This window comes from Anolis carolinensis, chromosome 5 (genome assembly GCF_035594765.1).
Source record: "Anolis carolinensis isolate JA03-04 chromosome 5, rAnoCar3.1.pri, whole genome shotgun sequence".
NCBI classification, from domain to species: Eukaryota; Metazoa; Chordata; class Lepidosauria; order Squamata; family Dactyloidae; genus Anolis; species Anolis carolinensis.
The window spans coordinates 80,998,703-81,021,771 of NC_085845.1; the positions used below are offsets into that span (position 1 = coordinate 80,998,703).

A 23,069-nucleotide genomic window follows, 5' to 3' on the forward strand; every position below is an offset into this window, starting at 1 on the left:
TATTTAGTCATTTAGCTAATCTAACCTAGAAGCGTTCCGAATTTTTATGTCTAACTGTTCCATTTTGTCTGTCAACCTCTGAGAAAGAATTCCATTTCACAATGTTGATAACTTTTCCAACAAATAGCAAGAAGAACTTAAAGAAGTATTTCCTACATTTATATTTGCCTAATTTGTTTGTGTATAGCTAAGACTTTTCATGCATTGCACGAGTAGATCTTTAGAAGACAAACTAAAAAACAAAATGATCTTTTCTAGGAGATTAATTCTGACCAGACAACACAAGGAAATGGGAGCACTGAACGCGGGAAGAAAAGGACCACGGTAGCAGCTGGAACAGAAAATATTCATCAAAAGGCAGAAGAAAAGAAGACAGATGAAACGGGTCAGCCTGCCCCTCCCAAACCCCGACGCGGGCGTCCACCCAAGTCCGAAGCTCAGGGCATCACAGCAAAAAATGCTGAAGGAAATAAAACATCTGGTAGAGGACGGAAAAGAGCAGCACCGAGTCAAGAGGGTCCAGGCGGTTTAGAAGCAGCTAATGCCAAGACACCAAAACAGCAAGACGCAGTGAAAAAGGCAGTACCAGCACAGAGGCAGATAGATCTACAGAGGTAAACACACTCCTTTTCTGCTATGAGAAAGACACTTGAATTTGTAAATATGCCATACCTTGGGTCAGTAAATCAAAGCAGCCCATATGTAGCTCTTGTTTAGCTTTGCCAGGTAGGTCCTGCATTTTGTTAAGTGAAAGGTTACAATCAGGCGGGCTATATATAGACAGATGGAGGGTTGTGCATAGGTGCTGAAGATATGTGCAGAGGCTTACAAATTATTACATGATTCCTGCACCTTTCTGTCAACATTCTCTCTACTTTTATCTTTCTGTCACACTAATCCTTATCCCAGCTTCCTCTCAGAATTCAAATACCATTTTGTTTTCAGATGTAAAACATTTGTTATTAGCCAGGTTGTTTAGGGGCATATATAAGCCTCTCCCACCGGCTAATGCCTTAATGAGTTAAGAAGGTGGGATGGGAGGTTTGAAGGTGTGCTTTTGGGTAAAGTATTCCTCTCCAACTGAAGTGGAAATTGTTGGCCAGCATTGTCTGCCTGCTGTTAAGTAGATAGAAAGTCTGGGTGGATCCTGGAGATTTTTTCTTCTCTGAATCCAAAGCGGCAGCCATATGAACTTGCTACAACCGAAAGAATTGTGAGAACAACAAGTTCCAGAGCCAGGAGCCACAACACTTTTTGATTGACTTTTTAAAGTGTATGCAGCTTAGAAGTGCATTTTAGACTAAGGTTCCTTTTTGCCATTGTGCCTGTTATGTTATTCTGCTCAGGTTGTAAAGCAGGAAAGATGCGGTTTCATTTCATTTCGGCTTGTTGGTAAGCAACAGTAGGGTCTGGGGTAGGTTTTTACTCCTATGTGCTCCTAAATTTATTTATTTATTTATTTATTTAGGCGCAAATTGGAATAATGGGGGCGGGGTCTGTTCAATCCTCTGATACTCTTCAAAACTGAGTGAAAGAAGCAAAAGATTCCTTTGATTATGCCGACTCCCAATGGGGAGAATCCAGTCTTCATAGTTCCACAAACCTCACTAAGAATGGCTGCCTGTCTGGCAAACAATGCCTAAGAGGGAGGAATGCCAGCGTTGAATTTAAAGAATACTGTATTTAATCTAACACTCACCTTTTTTTGGCTAAATTACCTTGCCAAAATTAGGGTGCAAATTAGATTCACATAATACGGAAATTTTAGTGCTGAGCCAAAGCAATAGGGGAAGCTGCTTCAAGAGCCCCTGGAGCTCCTATTTGAGGGATATCATCTGTAATTTAATTGTCATACCTCAGTGCTATGTAATCCTGGAATTTGTAGTTTGGTGACACATCCACACTCTTTGGCAGAGAAGGCTCAAAGCCTTGTAAAATTACAAACCCATGACTCCATACCATTGAGCCAATGCAGTTAAAGTGGATTCATTCTACAGCATAGATGCATCCCAAGAATCTCTTTTCCATTTCTGAAAGCTTTGGTATTTTAACACTTCTATTTTTAAAGAAGGAATTCTAAGCACCCAGGAACTGTAATGGCCAAATTACAAAGAGTGCACCTTTTGCTGCTGCACATTACATTAGTCAGCAAATACTTTTTTGGTTTTATATATAAAATACTGTGGGACACAGGACAACACAGTGGCATGCATCATAGCATTGAGAAAATGTATCCCCCTTCTTCCTAGTAGGTCTTCATATGTGCTTAAAAGAAAAGTGCAACCTGAAGGACCAAGTCTTAATCACAAAAGGAGCGGGAGCTGAGAACATTATGTACAAACTCCTACCCCCCCCCCCCCCCCCAGTGCATCTGATTGATACTAATTTTCTCTCTGCCTGGTTTGTTCCTAACAGCCCCGTTATTTCATTGGCATGCTTTTGTGTGTTTGTGGATGGAGCAAGGGAAGTAGTGGTAGAACAGCAGAATGAAATTGAGATGGCTTGACTTTCAGCTTTAAGGCATGTGGCTGGGATTTGTTGGAGCTGCCTTCCTGGGATCATCAGTGTAAATGATGATTCAGTCTCTCACATCAAAGCAAACAAAGTTCCCTAAGATTGAATCAGATAATTGGCCTAAATCAGAAGGGTTGAAAACCAACTTGACTAGCAGCACCGCTCCATCATTTCAAGCAGGACTTCATAGCTGTACCTGGAGATCTCAGATATTACCTAGTGTTGTCCCATTTGGATGCAAACCCAGGAACAACCTTACTTTATCTTTCAGTTAGATAAAATCAGCCATTCGTGGTGGTGTGATATAGCAGGAGCGCCCATATTCAAGTTAAGCATCCCTTATCTGGAACTCCAAAATGTAACCTATTCCAAAATCCAGAATTGTCCACATGGGGAGATAAGACACTGATACGTTTGCATTCTGATAGTTCAGTGCAGACAAACCTTATTTCATGAAAACATTTATTTAAAATATTGTGTATACAATTACCCTCAGACTATGTGTGTAACTTGTATATGAAACATGAATTAATTGTGTGTTTAGATTTGGATCATTCAAGCCATATAAGTGTAAAGTGGGATTGGCCAATTTGTTGCTAGTACAGGCAGTCCCTGAGTTACAAAGACCTGACTTACAAATGACTCATAGTTAAGAATAAAGGTGAGACAATAGGAAGTGAGAGAAATCTACCCTAGGAAGGGAAATTTACTCCTGGAAGAGATATCATGGGGAAAAGGTGTCTCCATTGAAGCTTTCTCAGCAATTTTTGTTTCCACAACAAGCCAAATTTTTCAAAATCCAATTATCACAAGGAGAGAAAGTGAAGTGAAATCTTCTGAACAGGGGCACAGACAGCAAAGTATCTGTTCCAACTTACATACAAATTCAACCTAATAATAAACCTACAGAACTTATCTTGTTTGTAACTTAGGGACTGCCTGTATTGCTAAAAAGCTGGGAATCGGAAATCTGTATTGATTAACTCCTTGTAGGACCAGACCAATCAATTTCTGGTTAGAAGAAGAGCCAGTTACTTAATCTCTGTGACCCTGCTAGGAAATTATTTTATTCCAACCATGAACTATTCTTCTAGTTAAAATCAGAAATACCAACAAAATCCTAGAATTCTATCCTAGAATCCTTTGCGCTGCGAGTGACCAGTGGATAGTTTCATTCTGTTGCCAAACCTGTGTGTGTTGTGACGGATGGAGATGAGACCTTTTTTTCTGTAACTTCACACTCCACACAGATGGTGACTGTATGTCCACAAACTATAAGGCCCACACACCCATCCAAAATTGAGGAGGAACATCTTAGTAATAACTGTACATAAGGCATTTTCCTGCCCCAAGGTGTTTTCCTGCACAGGGTACTCATGAAGGACAGGAAGAACATAACTCTCTTGCTGCATTTGAATATCTAGAGCAGAGCTTCCCAAACATCTCATGTTAGTAACACACTCTGTAGACATGTATCATTTTATGAAACAGTAAAAAGAGCTTAAACCAAGCCTTTAATAAGAGAAAAGGACACATATGTAATTGTAATAACAAAATGTATGAGGACACAGCCTATCACTTGAAAACTTCCATTTATATTTTTAAGCAACATTATTTATTCCTTACTCCACATAAATTCAGAGGTTTCTTGTTACATTCATGTGACACACCTACACACTGCAGCGGTCACACTAACATGCCGTGACACACAGTTTGGAAAGCTCTGGACTAGAGGGTCATAACAGTTATTATAAATAAGGACCGGTTGCAGAGACTTGGACAAATATATTTGCTTTCGTGTTTTAAAGCAATCTGTTCTTTAAATCCTGAGGGGGAAGGTTGAAGACCAACTCCTGATGGCGATACAAGCTTCGAAAGTGTAAAAGTACACATTCCATCTGTCTGTAAAGTATATTGATGAAGTGGTCTGCCTGTATAGATTTGAGTTCTAAGAAACATCGCCATGTCAGTTCAAAGGACCCAAACCAAGTTCCTTCCTTGGTTTAGTTAGAATTTTATTCCAAATGATATTACCATTCTAACATTTTTCAGAAGCCAGGTGCTGGGAAGTGATGGAGATTCAGTGATGGAGATAGAATCAAGTCCTGGATATTCCCCAAGTGAAATGGATCTTTTTAAGCTTTGTGAGAGCAGCCAGGAAGACACTGAGGATACAGAGGGAGGCTTCCTCAAGGTGCAGCAGGCAGCTTATACAGGGCTATCTATGTTCTTTTTTAAAATCATGGGCAATCATGCCGTTGTATGTTGTTTTGACAACTCACTGTTTTGTACATGCTGGAAACCGCCCTGAGTCCTCTCGAAAGATGGAGCGATATATAAATAAAGGATTATTATTATTACAGTAGAGTCTCTCTTATCCAACCTTCGCTTATCAACGTTCTGTATTATCCAACAGTCTGCCTTTTAGTAGTCAGTGTTTTGTAATCAATGTTTTCAATAAATTGCAATGTTTTGGTGCTAAATTCATAAATACAGTAATTACTACATAACGTTACCATGTATTGAACTGCTTTTTCTGTTAATTTGTTGTAAAACATGATGTTTTGGTGCTTAATTTGTAAAATCATAACGTAATTTGATGTTTAATAGGCATTTTTTAATCCCTCCTTATTGTCCAACATTTTTGCTTATCCAGCGTTCTGCCAGCCTGTTTATGTTGGATAAGTGAGACTCTATTGTATTATTATTATTATTATTATTATTATTATTATTATTATTATTATTACTGGGCAGTGCTGGAAGGAGGTGGTGGTAGTCAATACTTGAATGGAAATGACTGTTGAGCATCTCAGTACAATTATGGCCCTGATCCTCTTGGTAATACCAATTACAATAAACCCATTTAATCTGTGAGTTTACACAAGAGATGCCTCACTATACATTGATTCAGTGGATCTATTTCAGGTAGAACTAAGCAACATGGTTTAGGCCTGCATATCTAGCTAAGTTAGCTCACGCACGCCAATCCTTTGCTGAGCCTCTTATATAATGATTATTCTACATTGTTGCAGGGATAACAAATGCTGGCACTTTGAATTTAAAACACTGCTCTGTTAAACATATTGCTGAGCCTGCTATAAATACCAGTTGTCTACAGTGACATTTAGATGAAACCGTTACATTTGACACGTAGATATTGTGGGTAAAAAACAAAAACTTGTAGCACAATCTCATACGTGTATATTTAGAGGCATGTCTCACTGTTTTCAGTGGCACTTCGCTTCATTTAAGGGTATACAGTATAGATTGCAGCTTCATTTTTAAAGGTGGACTCAGAAAAGCAAAGTTCTTTTCTTGATAGATTTTTTTTCCAGTGTGGTTTGACTTCGTGTTGTCTTTTTTCTCTCCACAAGGTAAAAAGAAAACTTCCTTGCAAAGGGAGGAAAGAAGGGCCAAATGAAGGCATGCTCCAAACTTCTGCAAAAACTAAGAAACTTCCTGTATAGGTGCTGAAAATACTTCGGATCACACAGCTTTCAGCTCTAAAAACAGAAGGAAAGCTCCTTCCCTTACAGATAAAATTAATCTGCAGAAACTCTTGAGAGAGGCTAAAAGCATCTGTACTTATTTCCCCAAGACTTTTTTATGAAAAGTCAATAATTAAGCAAATTGCTTAACACTTGATTCCAGTTTCTGCATATCTGGAGTTTAAAAGTGTTTTACTCCCATTAATTTTCATGCTGCATTTTTTAAGAAGGAAGTCAAAGTGAGGTTTTTAAAGCAACGTTAAAACCAAGTATCGCCCATCTCTTTTGAAGAAAGAAGAAAGAAGTCTACTACTGAATGGTTTTTAATCCAAGACAAGAAAATAACCCAAATTCTCATCATATTTTCCTCTGGAGACTTTTACGTATAATTCTTTCCAGCAAAATAAGATGTACAGATTTTGGTTCCTGCTGTGAGAAGTCACATAGTGGCAATTTTTATACATGTTGCTTTCTGACTTTTATCAGTGGGAAACTAATCAATTGATAATTGATTTGCAAGTAGACATTTCACTTTTTTTTAATTTCCCCTTCCATTTTAGTTTAATATAATTTGCAATAAATGTACATATTGTTGGTTGTTTTATAAAACATATATCACTTCTAAATGGGTTTACTCCTGTGGTTCTGTTGGAATATTCTAAATTTGAGTAATGGAGTAAAGAGATCCCAGTATTTGATTAATTTTATAATGTTTGTCACCAGATTTTTATTATTGATGTAAAAAATCAATTTTTAAAAATAGTTGGACTTTTGGCAGCTTCGTAAGAAACGTTGAAAATGTTTAGGATTGCTCTCAATTTTAAGCATTGTGCTGATTGAAAGTAAATCTGTTTTTATGTTTTTGTCTTCCTGTCCCAGCTCATTTTTAAAATGTTTAATTTAGAAGACTTGCATCAATATTGATTTTTTTTTTTCTGGCATTGCTCAAAATACGGTGTACACTTTTATGTACACATGATCATATTTAAGTTTGTTGCATAAAATAAATGCTTCTAGGTGTCACATTGGTATTTTTTATTTTACAAAAATATGATTCCTGCTTTTATCACTGTTCCGAAGTGTGTCAACATACCATGGCTGTCAATGCAAACTTTAGTGAAGTTTAACAATAATGTTCTGCCTTCAGTAAATCGATTGCAAAGCCATTGTTATGAAAGTGTCCAATTGATGTTTCAGACGTGATTCATTTTTCCAGCTCTTTTCACAGCAGCTATGTCAAGTTATATAAGTCTGTCTTCAGAATAGGAAAAACTTGGAAGAAGCACTGCCTGGCATCTGTGCATTATTTGAAACTGAATTGTCTGCTATGACAACTTGATTGATTTGACTAAACAGATAGTTCCAAGGACCACCCACTTTTAAAATGAGAGGAAAATAAGAAGAGATGAGGGCATGACAATTCATTTTGGGGACTCTCAAATCTTGATTATTATTTTTCAAGATTAACTGAAAAAACAAATTAAAATCTAGAATAAGAATAATGCAATATAGAACCGCATAGAAGTTACTGGTGCATTAAAAATTAGTGACTGAAAAGGACTTTAAATTGTTACTTCAAATGGGAACTCAAGGAATGTTGTCAATGTTATTGGTAACAATTAACTTTTGATAAAAGGAAGCTGGAATTGGAAGATAGAAGGGGGAAGTCTACATGAATTTCTATTGACCTTGGCCTCCCAACATGAAACTGCACTAAATGACAGGATATGAAGTTTTAATTTTCAATGGGCATGGAGCTGAATATTGAAAGAAAGCTGGCTGTCCTGTAGGAATGCAACGACATCTCTTCGCTATTCAGTAGGTATTCACGAAAGAGATTCACTCCATACAAGCTCTAGTTAAATGCTGATGTAAAAGTTTTGTCTCTGCCAGAGTTCCCTAAAATGTTCAGGCATTGCCATCTGCTTAAGCATAATTATTTCAGATCTCAAAACAAAAGAAATGGCTTAAAATAGGGATAGGGTTAATTTCTGCCAGTTATTTCAATGTTCCCACATACCAAAAACAGTTTGCTTATACATACCATTCTTTAGCATTTGGGTTCCTTCCAAAACTGTCTGGAATGCCCACCTCTACTCTAGTGCCCATATGTTGATGCTAAAACTACATGCAATAAATAATCTGATCTTTTTTTTTTACAATTCAGCTACTGAGAACTAGTTTGAAGTCTTCATGGTATACTAAAGCCAATCAACCTTTTTTTAAAAAAAAAATTGTTAGACAAATGTGCATGCAAGTCCGTCCACCTTTGGGGGGAGGGGGGCTTGTAGCTGTAGGTAGGAATAAACAGCACTAAATAAGAGAAAGCCTTCATCATAATTGCAGAAAAGGGTCATACTAGTGACCCTTAGAATATTACAAGCACATCCCAATTTTATCCGGGAAGAATTGATGGGTATGTGTTAGCTGTCCTACTCTATTCCAAAATATTGTTAGTTTACTTTACCAGAAGTTAATGTGATAGGGGAGGCAGCATCAGAGATGGACTGGCATTGAGAGCAGCAATATCTTTTTCAGAGGTCTTCTAATTAGGAACTCATCTGAGGCAACCTCATTAAATACTGCATGGAAATGTTTAAAAACAGAAATTGACAACACAAAAGGCCTGTACAAGCAGTTTGGGATCGCTCAGAATGCAGGATCTCGAGGAGCCTTTCTGGGAACATGGGATATGTGTAGAGGAAAATGATCCTTGCTGCTGCTTCTTCCTGGTCTCTGTGCATCACACAACTAGAATCTTATGCACGTGCTGATCAACAATTGAATGTTCCAGAACTGAGCAGCTTTCTCATGATAGCCTGCCCTGGGCAGCACTATATATATAGCACCGAAAACGGATTCCTTTAGTTCCTTTTTATCAGTTTGCACAATTCACTGCATTCTTCAGATATTGAGTAGCAATATTTCTTTTGCTACTGATTTTCAGTCCCCTTCCCAGAGACCTCCAACTCCACCGGGGTTGTTTTCAGTCTTTTTGCATGGCTTCAAAGCCTTTGTTCAAACAGGATTTGGAGTGAGGGAGAGATTCCTCAGATGTGCATGCAGAGTGCCTCTTCTGTCCTAGGAAAGGCCACCAGACAAACATCTGTTCCATCTGTTATGGCTTCATAAGCCAGACCCTAAAAAATATTTCCTGGCTTGAGATCCACCTTTGAGAGAAATCTCTCAAAACTGCAATCCAGCAGCAAAGGACCAAATGCTTCACATTTGCAAGCAACAGTATCATCAATCTTGCAGAGTTCCTCAAATTCAACAAGGTGCATTTCCAAAGGCCCCATCCCCTCAAGCATTTCAGGGCAGGCCTAAGTTGCTTGCAGCTTCTCAGACTCTTGTGCAATTAGTTGCCCTCCGAAAATCAACCAAAGGCCATAAGTGGGCCCTGGTTGATCCTACTCTCTCAAAAGAATAAAAAGTTTTTTAAAAAAGTCTGGTAGGTAGGGGCATAAGCCTTTGGTCTCTGCCAGTGCCAATAACATGTCAGTCATGTTCAACAAGCTCCTCAGTAGGTCTCAGTGAAGAAGCTCAAACAGAGTACCGATCTTGGATATCCCTACATGCTTGACCAGAACTGGATCCATTCTGGACTGATCAAGACATGAAGTCTGGATTGCCTTAAACTGCAAGGCAACCAGCTCCCACCTGAGTATCTGAGTTCTCTGACTTCACATCAGGGCTAGAAACCTTCCCAATGATCTACGATTGCCATCTTGAATCCTGAGACTATCATCCAGTATGTGAGCTAAGCTGAACTTGACATGACCCCTGATTGCACCATCGATCCTGAGAGCCGTATAATTCCGCTCTCAATCCCAAGCAAGCTCTCGTTGGTCCTGAGATAAACAAAGCAGATCACTTTCTCAATCCCAAGCATAGTCCAGATTCCAACACGGACCTCTAAAGTGGGCTATCATATCCTTCAAGACCATTACCACTTCTGATACCAGGAAATGTCACTGTCCCCGACTTGGTAAAACTATTATAAACCTTCCTAATACAATTCATCTCATACCACAACTATCAGTACCACCATTGGGACTGGTGCCAACACTCTCCTTCACCATTGGTCTCACTCAGGCTTTAATACTGTTCCCTCATGCCACAGTACAGAGCAAGAAATACCTTGGTACTGGACATGAATCAAGGCTTCCAACAAAACCTTGCAGTGCCCCTGCAATACTGCTCTGGGATGCACAAGAAACCCATGTACCTCTTGATCCCCTCCTCAGTATTCAGGAGATTCTTCAGTTGAAGATAATCTACATGGCAACCTGTCACCTCAGTCCCCATCATCTCTTCCAAAGACTAGGCGATCCTCCAGAGTAGGCATCCAGACTATTGCTCCTGCTATGCTCCCAGGAGCCCCGGTGGCGAAGTACGTTAAAGCACTGAGCTGCAGACCGAAAGGTCCCAGGTTCAAGCCCCGGGAGCGGCGGGAGCGGCCGCTGTTAGCTCCAGCTCCTGCCAACCTAACAGTTCGAAAACATGCCAATGTCAGTAGATCAATCGGTACCGCTCCGGCGGGAAGGTAACGGCACTCCATGCAGTCATGCCAGCCACATGACCTTGGAGGTGTCTATGGACAGCGACGGCTCTTCGGCTTAGAAATGGAGATGAGCACTACACCCCAGTGTCAGACATGACTGGACTTAACGTCAGGGGAAAACCTTTACCTTTTATGCTCCCACTCTTCCCAACTTTGTTGGAGGTGATCAGATATGCATAATTGGAGCTGCCCACCATCAGGCAGCTTGATAGCCTATGCAAGTTCCAAGTGAATACAGATTCTTCACCATCCAGCACTAAACCCCTTTGCAAAAACAATGCAGGTTCCTCTCCACTCCTCCAGACAAGGAAGGTAGATGCCTTGATCTTTGTTAGAAATTCTATCCTTGGCAACTCTTGCCAAGTGGTGACAACCTACATGGCATACTGCCAGAAGTTCTGGGACAAGATACCTTCCTGTCTCCTATAACTTCCAGAGGACCACAAGAACATGATGGTCCTCTTACGACAAGAGGCACACCATTTAGCCTCAAGACTAATCAGTGCAGCCCATCATGGGTCTGAGTTTACGGCCATGTCCATTGGCCTTTGCTTGCCTGAACTGTCCATTCAAACCTTACTGAAGAAAGTCTCAGGCTTCTTCATTCACAGGACTCAAGTCCCCCTTCCACCAGGCTTGACAACAATCCCATTCCATTGTCACATAATCTCAAGTACCAATCTACCCAGCAATCCCAGAAAGTTTGGCTGCCCACAAAGCAGTATCTTTTTAATTAGTCTACCATACCTGCACTCATCCTTACACAACTACCTCACCACCCTAAGGTGGGGCCTTCGGTGGCCTAGGGGATAAAAGCCTTGTGACTTGAAAGTTGGGTTGCTGACCTGAAGGCTGCCAGGTTCGAATCCCACCCGGGGAGAGCGCGGATGAGCTCCCTCTATCAGCTCCAGCTCCATGCAGGGACATGAGAGAAGCCTCCCACAAGGATGGTAAAACATCAAAAAAACATCCGGGCGTCCCCTGGGCAACGTCCTTGCAGACGGCCAATTCTCTCACTCCAGAAGCAATTCCGGTTGCTCCTGACACACACACAAAACCACCCTAACGTCCACCATCCATCTTACACCACTTGTGCTAATGGTAGAAAATCTACCAAGACTATTGGGCATTAACCATACCTCCTTCCAGCATGTTCAAATGTGTGCCTTCATCCATATTAGTATTAGAACACAAAGTCACATTTCTCCTTCAGAAAGGGATCATACAATGTATCCCTCACTGGGCATCCTTCATGCAATTTTTCTCCCATTACTCTATGTCAAAGAAAACCGTTTATGCCCCATCATAGATCTGAGAGGCACAAATCACTTCATCCACCCTCAGAAATTCTAAAATTTTACACTGGCATCAATTCTTCCCTTTCTGAACCCAAAACTTGAATAGTTTCCTGGATCTCCAGGATGCATGCTTCCATGCCTAGATCTATCCCCATCATAGGCACTACCATCTTTTGACACACAAAGCCACCTTTCTAGTGGCACTTCCACCTAGACTGCAGAGCATAAATTGATGCTGATTTTGGTAGGGCACTGCTCACATCCATTGTCATATGACCTACCCCTCCTCCGCTGATACATTAGCTAATCTCCCAATTGTGTGAGACACAAAGACTATGAAAAATTACAGGTCACTTTTCTACTAGTCCTTTGAGTAGACATCGGTGCCCTCACACAAACCCACCCTCCTCCTCTCTTGTTTTGCAGGTCTCCCAACAGACATTGGAACTGGAGGGACCAGTTTAAAGCACTGCCACAGGATAGCTGGTCAACTCTGGAACATTTCTTGATTGATCTGTGCATGTTCCTAATTATCTGAGGGCAGAGATAACCACTAGAACTATAATTATAGGTGAGTAACCTCTCTGCTTTATTAAAATCTGGCATTGAGACAAGTAGGTATCAAATAAAACTCTTGAACATGAAGTGATACATGTTACCATGCAGAAATTATCTGTGCCATGGCATGTGTATAACGAGTATCTTAGATAAACCTAAATGAATCCTAAATTCAGCATTATAACTGGAACTGGAGAACAGACTGAAGACAATAAAACATGTATTCTAAGCCTTGTTGAATGTTAAGCTATACATTAAACCACTAATCCAAGCTTAGTCTTCTACATCAACACATCAGAAGCATTGAACAGAAATAATTGCAGAAGTAATTGCACAATAAACGAAATTAAGACTACTTTGGTTCTGTATATAAATTAAACACCACCGATAATCCTTGACCATGAAAAACAGTTATTAAAGATTTTATGTCTTATGTGCAGACATGCTTATTTTGTGGCGTGGCTTCTGGTTTATAGTGACCTTAAGGCAAACCTATCACGTTTCTTGGCAAAATTTGTTCAGGGCATTGCCTTTGCCTTTCTCTCAGGCTGTGTGACTTGCCCAGGGTCACATACACACTCAGCCTCAGAGGAAGGCAAAGGCAACCCCACCCCCCCCGAACATGGGTTTTTATGACTAACCGAGATTAAAACTCATTTCCTAGTCCAATACTCAAATCACTATACCATGCAGATTCCCTATATGTATGTGCTGAGCTCAACTAATTCCTTAATCTTCGATGTATCAATGAACATATACCTGGATGAAGGGACAGTTGTAGACCAAAACTCAAGATCCTAGTTTCCATACAAATGAAGTTTGTTATCTATTTTTACACACATAATGTGCATGTGTGTGCATATGCAAAGACTGATTTTTCAATATATGATCCATATCAGGGGACATGCTCTGATCTTTAGTACTTCAGAATGATTGAGATTCTACCTAAACGTTTAGGCCTTCTGCTTGTAGCCTGTTAGGTACCATCATAGTGTAATATTTACTGAACAGAGATAGTTAATGGAGGATTCCTGGGTAAGTGATCAAAATTGCCTATTGATCTTAGGAAAATACCTTTGGTCACACAGCCAAAATATAGGGGTCTCAATGCAGGCAGAGGCCACTCCATTTTGGCCATGGAGGGCTAGTCAGAGGACAGCAGCAAAATAACTACCTACAACAGTGGTTCTCAACCTGTGGGTATGCAGATGTTTTGGCCTTCAACTTCCAGAAATGCTAACATCTGGTAAACTGGCTAGGATTTTTGGGAGTTGTAGGCCAACATACCTGGGGACCCACAGGTTAAAAACCACTGTCCTCTAGGATCCAGGGTACCTCTGTCTTTTGTGAAGTCATAGGCAGAGAACATTGGAATTCTCAAGAAGTCTCCATGCCGCTATATCTGGGGGAAAAAACCCTGTCTTTTTTGATGCTCTACTGTGCTCTACTGGTGGAAATCGCAGTCTTGAATTCCATTTTTAGCTCCAAAAACTTATTGAATCATCCGAATTTACCAACGCACAAACTCATCATTCAGCCATCAATTGAAAAGGTTTACTGTACCTAGAATTAACCAATATAATTTAAGCAAACAGCAAGTTAAGGACAAAAGATAACACTTAAGATAGTGATGACTCAGGTCTTTGTTCCTCGAGGGAGGAACTTAGTACAACAAAAAAATTTAGAGAATTTGTATCCGCAACATGTTATGGGATCACCTTCTATTTTGAAGATTTTATGACCACAAAATAAAATGAGGAACTTTTCAGGGAAACATGCATTTATTGTTAAGCATTTGCAGTGGAAATCAACATTTTTAAAATGTGTATTTATTTTTAAAAACTGTGTACAAAAGTGTTGTGTTTTTATTCTTGAGACAAAACACCAATGTTGCATTCCAGCCCACCCATATTTCTTTTCTTACAGTAAAGTGAAATGCTCTTTGAAGAGCTTCCTACAAGTACCTTTTTGTTGTCTTGGTCAAGAAAAAACAGAAACCAACACAAATGGGGAGGGAAAACAACAGATCAGCAAGGATCTCCAACAGTACTTTTCTGAGAGATGGCCTGTGCAAAGCACCATGTTGCAATGTTTATGATATGCTCTTTACAGTACTTTTGATTTTGTTGGCATGATTTCGAATGGCTACATTTCAAACTATTGGGTAGATTTCCTGGCCTCTCCATGGCAATAGAGAAGACGGCTAACCAGAAAGAAGCATTACAGTACAGCAGATATGTCTATCGCAATGTTTGTCCTGTAGAAATGGATTTAGAGCTGATCAGAATAAAACAAGAGATAAGGGAGCAGGTAAGGGCACTTGAACATAAAGCTGAAATAGCATAAAATAGAAGATATGGGCCAGTTGAGTATGATGTGTTTTTACTTCAGGGCTCTTTCTTTTAATATCAGACAACCATCACCAAATTCCAATAGGAGCAACAGTCTGCTTTCAGTATGGACCTGGCTTATACTGAAGCTGAGTGAGTGAATGAACCAATGCCTTTGACTCCATGCATAACTGCTACCTCTGCAAAGGCAGTCAAAATCTTCCATGGGACTGAAGAAACATCTGTCAATTGCAGGTTGTTCAGACAGTTTCAGGTGTTTTTTGTTATTTCCTTGCCCTCTTTCTTCACTGGGACTTTCGCAGATACACACACACACACAGCATACTTCCAACACACCATGGGCTCCACAGCTATCCTGTATTTGGTTAAAACTGAATTTTGGCAAAAGTTTAATGATTAACGGAGCCCAAAAATGCAATCCCTTTCCTCTGTGGCTAGTCACCTTCCTGATAGAGTGAATGCAAAAGCCACAGTGTCTTGTAAAAACAGCTTAATAAGCAAATATGAACTTCATCCAGGTTCATGCCCCCTTTAAATGGTAAAATATGAGAAAACAAATCGCTGAGTGTTGTCTTTTCATTCCCCAAAGACAAGGTACACATTCTGTGACATCTATTCTGTACTATATACTTGGGTTTGCATAGTTTACTCCCAGACAAAATGTTAATTTCAATTACTCAAGCTTCTTTTTTCAGACAAACGGTTGAAGTTTCATACATTAGGTATTTTCAAATACACCAAAACAAAAATGTATACAAATAATTTACTGCTCAAAAATGTTCATTAATTTAAGCTGAGGTTATTTGCCGCTGAATAGCCTTGGATTTCTATAGCACAGGTCAGCTGGAATGTAAAATATGTCACTACTTCATTTCTTAACAGGTTGAATGGCAGCTTGACACATGAACAAAACACAAATGTGGTGTTCCATCCAGGGTTTTAGAAACAGTTTCATATACAGAATGTTTTGGCACTTAATGAGTTTTCTGAAGCCTCTGACAATGGGCAGGGCATCCCTTCTGGCTTTTCTCTGTGTTAGGATCAGACTGGGGTTATTTTTCAGTATCCATTGAAACAAACCAAATTCAGCCATGTTGATTTCTTTAATATATACTGGCTATTTCCAGTTTCCAGAAACAAGCATCTTGCATAATCACAAACTGCCAACAACTATGAAAGTCATCTACTCCAGTCTCTGTTCAGTGCAGGATCAGCTTTAAAACTGTCAGATATTACAGAACCAATTACATGGAACATAGAATATGTGAATTGTGCAGCAGATCCTCCACCATGAATGTACAGGCCCCAATAAGAAGGGGGATCGTCCATAATGCTAAAGAAGAACGAAGAAGCAAATTAAAATCCAGTGAGTAGTTCTCATTGACAGGGTAAAGCTCATCTGCAATTGGATTGATCCTGGCAGGATTTTAAACCTGCTCAGCTCCATTATCTGTCCACTGTTACACATATATCCAATACCAGTCACTTGCAACCTTAGTTAATAATTCTTACTCACATTTGTACTTCCTTACTTACTCCACTCTCTCTGGTGCAATGGCAGACCCACTCACTGTCTTTACACTATAACCATAGAAGGAAAACCTACCACCTGTAGTCATATGTGAATTCATTTTACATACACACATACACACAATAAAAAAGTTCTGTACTGAGCAAGTAGCCAAGAAAAATTGAAACGACATGTTTAGCCTAAGCCTTTTCTCCTGTGTTCAAAGCCTCACTAGTATAATTTGACACAATCATTGAAAGCTTTGCTAGAAAGGTTATCTAGATGGGAAAAATGCCTTTGCTTTCCATCTAGTTACTTTTAAACTCTTTCCTTTGATAAGTTGCAAAGAACAAGGAAAATGTAGTCTAGCAGCCATTTACACTATTACCGCCAGGGTAAACAATGCTGTAGATGAAAACTCACAAAATATAGATTTTTTTAAAAAGATACAAACACAAATTGCAGATTGCCAGTTATGTTGGTCCTGGCGATTACTTAACAAAAAAACTTGGTTGAGCAGCAGCAGCAGCTTGTTTTTGAAAAAATAAATATCAGGTTAAGTAAACAAATAAACAAACCACATTTCCCTTTGGCATCTGAAGGTGATTTACATGACTGCAAGATAAACCACATCACCACATAAATAGGATGTGAAAAGTTTAGTGTTCCATATTGCACAGATACAAATTACAACGTCTTTCTACCTGTGTTGCAAATAAATTGATATTAAAGATTGCTCATATATATGGCAGAACAGAACCCTGCATTAACAAGGTCACACCCAACTTTCCTATTGCTCTACTTTGTTTCAGAGTCTCAGCAGTTATGTAGCTTGACCAATTAACAAATGTGATTTAGTCCTGAATTCAATGGTTACGCTCAATTAGAGCACATCCTTTGCAATAATGGAATTTAGGTAGTGTTGCACTACCAAGTTACCATTAATTGGTGCACTCTTAACTGGTATTCTTTTTAGGTCAAATGGTTGAATTCAGGCCTTGGTACCACTGTCTGCTCAATTTTTTTAAATGAACTGATGTAAACATTCCTACTTATAAGTACAGAAGGCTAAGAGGGAGGGAGACAACTTTGCAGATTTCATTCCCACAATTCGATACATCACTGCATTTTGCTCAGATGGAACTCTTTATGCAATGATACTAACTTATAACAAAGTTAGGAGTATTTGGACTTATAAAACCGAATGGGACCTTCTAGTTCTCTCATAATAAATAGAAAGATTGGCTATATGTACAATTGTTTTCAACAGAAACATCAGCCCAGAAGAAACTTCTAATGGCATGTTATCTTATGTACAGTTAAAAAACAACTAAACTTCCCAAGTGTCAGCAAGGGAAAATGAACACAAGAGGAACTTTTAAAACTCTCCATAAGCAACCTCTACTTAAAGCTACATCCAAAATAAAACTAGGACAATGCTGCCCCAAAAGTGATTGCATCACAGCAAATACTAGAGGAAAAAGATGGCATTCTCGGTGTTAACAGAGAACCAGTTCTTCTCAGTAAATTCATTCTATCCAGAATTTATTGAAATAGGTTTGATTTCTGCATAAGAAACAAGAGCAGCTCCACTTGTTTGTGCTATGTCCAAATATACCAAACCTTTATACAATTGTGTAGAAAGTACAATGGTTGAAACACTTTTTACTGGTTATTCAAAATATACCACCTGAAGTGGAAAACTAGGCTACTTTAAATGGCACATACCCACAAATTCTGGAGATCCTAGTGTGATACTGTAGTTGTGTGTGCACCTGAGGAGGAACTGGGGGAAAGAAAAATATACAGGATTGCTACTCTTTAGATGGTGAAAACAGTTTTGAGTAGGTTACCATTTTAATCTATGAGCACATTTGGAAAATCTTAGAAAAAAAGTTACAAGAATGAATACCTCAAATGGTGCTCTGTTCAATTTACCCTACTTCTTTTTTAAGTGTAAAGTACAAGCATGCAAATATAAGGTCAGTCCACAGGCACATAGGATCCATGTTTAAAAAATGGTAAGGTAGCTGGGATGAGTGACATCAACGACTGATGATTATGGACACAATCAGATGTGTTCTGAATAAATTCTTAAAAGTCAAAATCTGGATGCAAATTCCTGCTAGTCTTGGTCACACTGCTAACACTAAAATAGGCATGTCATCCCCATTGTTTTAGCCAAGCTCAAGGAATTTACAATATTTAGTAAGAAAAAATTAAAGTATTTCCCCCCTCCCCTTTGTAAATTTACACAGACATTTAATCAGCTTTATTTACAGAGCCGTTCTTTTCAGTCTCCAATAGTGCCTAGATAGCATCAGGCAAGAGTGCCAGTTTTAAAAGAGAATCTATATAGAAACCTAAAAATAAGAGATGGTGACGCTCCTCAAGAAGGGGCAAGCTGGGCTACAGAAGCAGTTCTCTACACATGGCTCAGTTACTCAGAAGTAGTTCTGTTGCTGTCTCTACATCCCACGATTTTGAAGACAAGGCCACTATTACTGCATTCTGCAAAGACAAAAAAGTTATGTAAGTAGGAATTATACCTGCTCTTTAGGCAAATCCAGTGATGGCACAATGAACTTCATACATTAATTTAAGCACAGTTAAATCTCGGCCAGCTACTTAGTAAAGAATTTACACATTAAAGTTGAGTCTCTGAGAAACTGGCAATGGTAAAACATAAAAGAATTATTAAAAGAATTTCCATCTACCTAATTAGGGAGAGGGGAGACACACTATATTAAGAAAGACATTACTGGAATCTATAGCACAACATCTGCTCTGAGTTATCTGAATAATCAATACTCACCCTATCAAAGCCCATAGCACAAAGGTTTTCTATCTTTTTGGTGTATTCTGGACTAGAAACTGGTGCTCCAGCATACACGTGTGCCCAAAGCCGAGCTGTCTGTTTAAACATTTCTGGATTTTGCTTGTACTATAGTAGAAAAGGAAAGAAGAATAAACAAATTCATACAACTACTCAAACTTAAGGATAAAGTTTATATTCAGATCGCCTCAATCTCTTTCACAAAATATCTTCACAGTTGCCATCATCTTGGTATCCATCTGGGATATGCATCTTAATATCAAGAATGGAAAATACAGAGTCCATGGCCAACATGTTTCCCTGCCCCCATCTGCTAGAAACCCCTTGCTGCTGCTGGACCTGGTGCTTCATCACTGAAATATGCAGGCTGTAGAATTTGGGGAAAAAAGAACATGTATTGTTTGTTTAAAAGGGAAATCACACTTTCAGAAACCTCCAGAAAGCTCCATTCTACTTTAAAACACAAAATGTGCTTTGTTTTTCTGTTACCTCTCCTGCTCCAATTCGGCAGAAGCAGTGTGTGGCTTTTTGCAGGCCAAGGGAAAACTGACATCCCTGCCAAGGAGATACAGCCAATTCAAAGGTCTTATATCGTTAATATTGTTGCTCATTCTTGTGGAAGCTGGTTATCAAGAAACAAATGGAAATCAATGTATAGGCAACCGCATTCATAAAAATCTTTACAGTTTACAGAAAGCCATTAAGCAAAATCAACATTTATCAACTGGATATAATTTAAGATGAAGACCAGCGATTTCTGATATTGACAACAATGAGGTTATCTCTCTTCTTATGAAGACCTCTCTGGGACTTCTACACTAAATCACTTTTGTATAAATAAAAAAATTCAGACTTAACTAGGGTTGTTAATTTAAGGTGCATATGATGAGATCCTGCCAAAGACAATTTCAAGTGCAAACAGACCCAGCCAAGGATATCTTTTTGTCATGTTGCTACGGTAAGAACACAAATATTACACACAGAAAGAAAAAGTAATCTATTGTGACCTATTTTAAGGTAAAACCTCTTGTAAGTAAGTTCTGAAGCCCTTCATTGTGGACAACTGCCAATTTGGAACCTCATAAGAGACATGTCTCAGCTGTAAATAAATCTTACACAGGAATTTTTGTAGGTATATTTAATACCTATGGAAACAAGTTGACATTATGGACAGACAGCAACAAAAGTAGTGAACTTCAAAATAGGCAAGAGTGTACAGCCATGTATCTGCTGAAAAGAACTGTTAACTTCACAGCTGTGACAAACAGGTTTCAAGAGTACAATCTCATAATCAATCTTTGACTGTATCGATTACTGTAGCATCTTTCTGATTCCACAATGTGCCCAGCTTTTGTTATATTGTGTGCATTCTCTAAGCAATGCTTTAAGTATAAAGATTTGTTTTACTGACTTGTTTTCTACAGTTATCAAAACAAAGCCTGGAAAGCAATCTAACCTTCGGGTTGACAAACAAAAGGAACTAGAATATTCCCAAACACTGTACCTGATTTGCCACTACTGCATCCTGTGGATCATCAGGTTCTGCAGCTGCCAAGAGTGCTTGCAGTGATAACAAGACTGTTCTTAGAGTCATTGCTGCAGCCCTGAAATGCAAGTTTGAAAACAAGGCGAGTGGGAAGTATTAGTTTCTTCCTCTATGTCACACTATCAGCAAAAACAGAATAATTCAAATATCAAAATATTAATACCAATGTGTCGCAGACTCCATTAAACATGGAATTGAATTAAAAATATTTCCCCCTTTTATAACAATAAGTTAAATCATCAACAAAACTGCAGTTTCCTACAGAGAGGGTGAAGAAAACTAGCACATTCTTTCTTGACACCAAATTTTCTATGCAAAAAGAACATTCAACCACGTGACCCCCATTTCAGACTCAAGTAGTGCAATCTAAATACAGCTGTAATTTGTACCCATCATGCTGATCTCAGGATGAGTTTATCAAAGGCTCCTAAATTGGCCAGATGTGGCAATATTGGCTAATGGAAAAACAAGGACCTGCAGCTCCTAAGATTGCCCATGTGGGTGATCACTATATAACAAATGCAGCATTGGAATATTGAGCAGCTCATAAACCTAGAACATCAAAATCCATCATGTCAAGAGGAAAACTCCTGGAATCAGCTTCCATTTTAAACTTCATGTCTTTATGCAACACATTCAAGGAAAAAGATTTCTCATGCCTCTTTAAGCATATTTATCAGCACTATCTGCCCATCCTGTCTTTAGGGATGCCTCATGTGATCTTATCCTGAAGTAAAGATATTTCTGAAATATTTACATCCTTATAATTCAATTCCTAGCTCCTGTATTAAGTTAATCTGACATACAAGGGACGTTCATTAAAGATTTCCCCAGACCCACTTCTATTTATCACAGGACACTGAAACTGCACATGTGTAATGATATAAGTCTCTATAGCAGTGGTTCTCAACCTCTGGGTCCCCAGGTGTTTTGGCCTACAACTCCCAGAAATCCCAGCCAGTTTACCAACTGTTAGGATTTCTGGGAGTTAAAGGCTAAAACATCTGGGGATACACAGGTTGATAACCACTGCTCTTTAGGTTCCATGCCAATTTACAACTCAGAACTGATAACGGTCTTGATTTTACAGGTGCTGAAGTAGTGTGAGGTTTGATAAAGGACCCAGTGAAATAGAGCAGTCATAAAGTTCCTTTACTTGAAAGGCTGCACACCAAAGGAGATGTTCAATGAGATGAAAGAGATTTATGGTGATGATTCCCCATCATATGATGTAGTCAAGAACTGGCAACGTCCATTCAAATGTGGTCAGACTTTGGTGCAAACAGCTCCAATTCCAGGGCAACCCCACTCTGCTATTGAAAAAAACACCATCCAGCAAGTATAGGTCGCCATTTTGGAAAATTGCTGCGTAACCATTTGCCATCTAGCCCAAAATGTCAATGGTAGTGTGGGATCCATGGAAGAAATCATCCCAAACCATCTTCACAGGCATACAATATCCACTTGATGGTTTTCCTAACTGCTCACACCTTTCCAGAAGCATGAACAAGTCAAATGCTCTCAGGCTCTATTGACGATGTGCCACTGAAACCAGGAGGACTTTTTCAACAGACTGATCACACATGATAAAAGCTTGGTTCATCACTATGATCCTGAGACTAAAGTCCAGTTGATGCAATGAAAGTATCATGACTCACCAACTCCAAAGAAGGCACATGCCCAACTCTTGGCAAGTACGGTCATGCTCACAGTATTTTGGGACCGAGTAGTGTTGATGGATTTCCTAGCAAAGGGTACCATAATCACTGGGGCATACTATGCTTCACTTCTGCGGAAATTGCGGGAGACCATCAAAACCAAGAGACGTGGCATGCTCACCAAAGGTGTTTGCCTTCTGCAAGGCAATGCAGTTCACAATTCACGTTACCCAAATGGAAGCATGCTAATGTGGCTTTGAAATTCTTATTCACCCGACCTCGCACCATCAGACTTCCACCTCTTTCCAACAATGAAGCTATTTTTGAAGGACAAGCATTTTTCATATGAGACTGATTTCCGAAGTCACAATGAGGTTTTTGGAGCAACCTGTCAACGTCTACAAGTGAGGTATTTACAGTTGCTTAAAAAGATGGAAGAAGTGTGTGTCCCTAATAACTGCCAAGTTTCATTGCTCTCAGTCCACAGGAAGTAGGTCAGGGGAAACCTTTAATGAACGCCCCTTGTATGTGTGCATGTGCCTTCAAGTTGCCTGTCAACCTATGGAAATCTTATGAAATTGATAAGGTTTTCTTAGGCAAGGAATACTCAGATCATTTGCCAGTTCCTTTCTTTGAAATGTAGCCTACAGCTGATATCCAATGGCAGTCTTCTATCTGAGTCCTAACCACGACTGTTCTCACTTATCTTCCAAGAACAGACAAAATCAAGTGCCTTTCGAGTATTT

The 23,069-nt window shown here is 39.3% G+C and overlaps 2 protein-coding genes across 5 annotated transcripts in view; one reads left to right on the plus strand and one right to left on the minus strand.

Moving 5' to 3' along the window:
- The window catches only part of pds5a (PDS5 cohesin associated factor A), a 55,491-nt gene extending 48,466 nt beyond the window's left edge, over positions 1–7,025 (plus strand). The window contains exons 32-34 of one of the 3 annotated variants that reach the window (XM_008111619.3): positions 259–614; positions 4,567–4,708; positions 5,889–7,025. In XM_008111619.3, coding sequence (XP_008109826.2) covers positions 259–614; positions 4,567–4,708; positions 5,889–5,981 — 591 coding nt within the window. In that variant the 3' untranslated portion in view covers positions 5,982–7,025. The remainder of the gene's footprint in view (positions 1–258; positions 615–4,566; positions 4,709–5,888) is intronic. The other 2 variants (XM_062981670.1, XM_062981671.1) reach the window with 2 other exon arrangements.
- An 8,832-nt stretch (positions 7,026–15,857) lies between these two features.
- Positions 15,858–23,069, minus strand: part of ube2k (ubiquitin conjugating enzyme E2 K) — a 44,482-nt gene continuing 37,270 nt past the window's right edge. For both annotated transcript variants that reach the window (XM_008111617.3, XM_008111618.3), the window contains 3 exons: positions 20,624–20,723; positions 19,099–19,227; positions 15,858–18,794 (listed from right to left, as the gene is read on the minus strand). In XM_008111617.3, the coding sequence (XP_008109824.2) occupies positions 18,720–18,794; positions 19,099–19,227; positions 20,624–20,713 (294 nt within the window). In that variant the 5' untranslated portion in view covers positions 20,714–20,723 and the 3' untranslated portion in view covers positions 15,858–18,719. The remainder of the gene's footprint in view (positions 18,795–19,098; positions 19,228–20,623; positions 20,724–23,069) is intronic.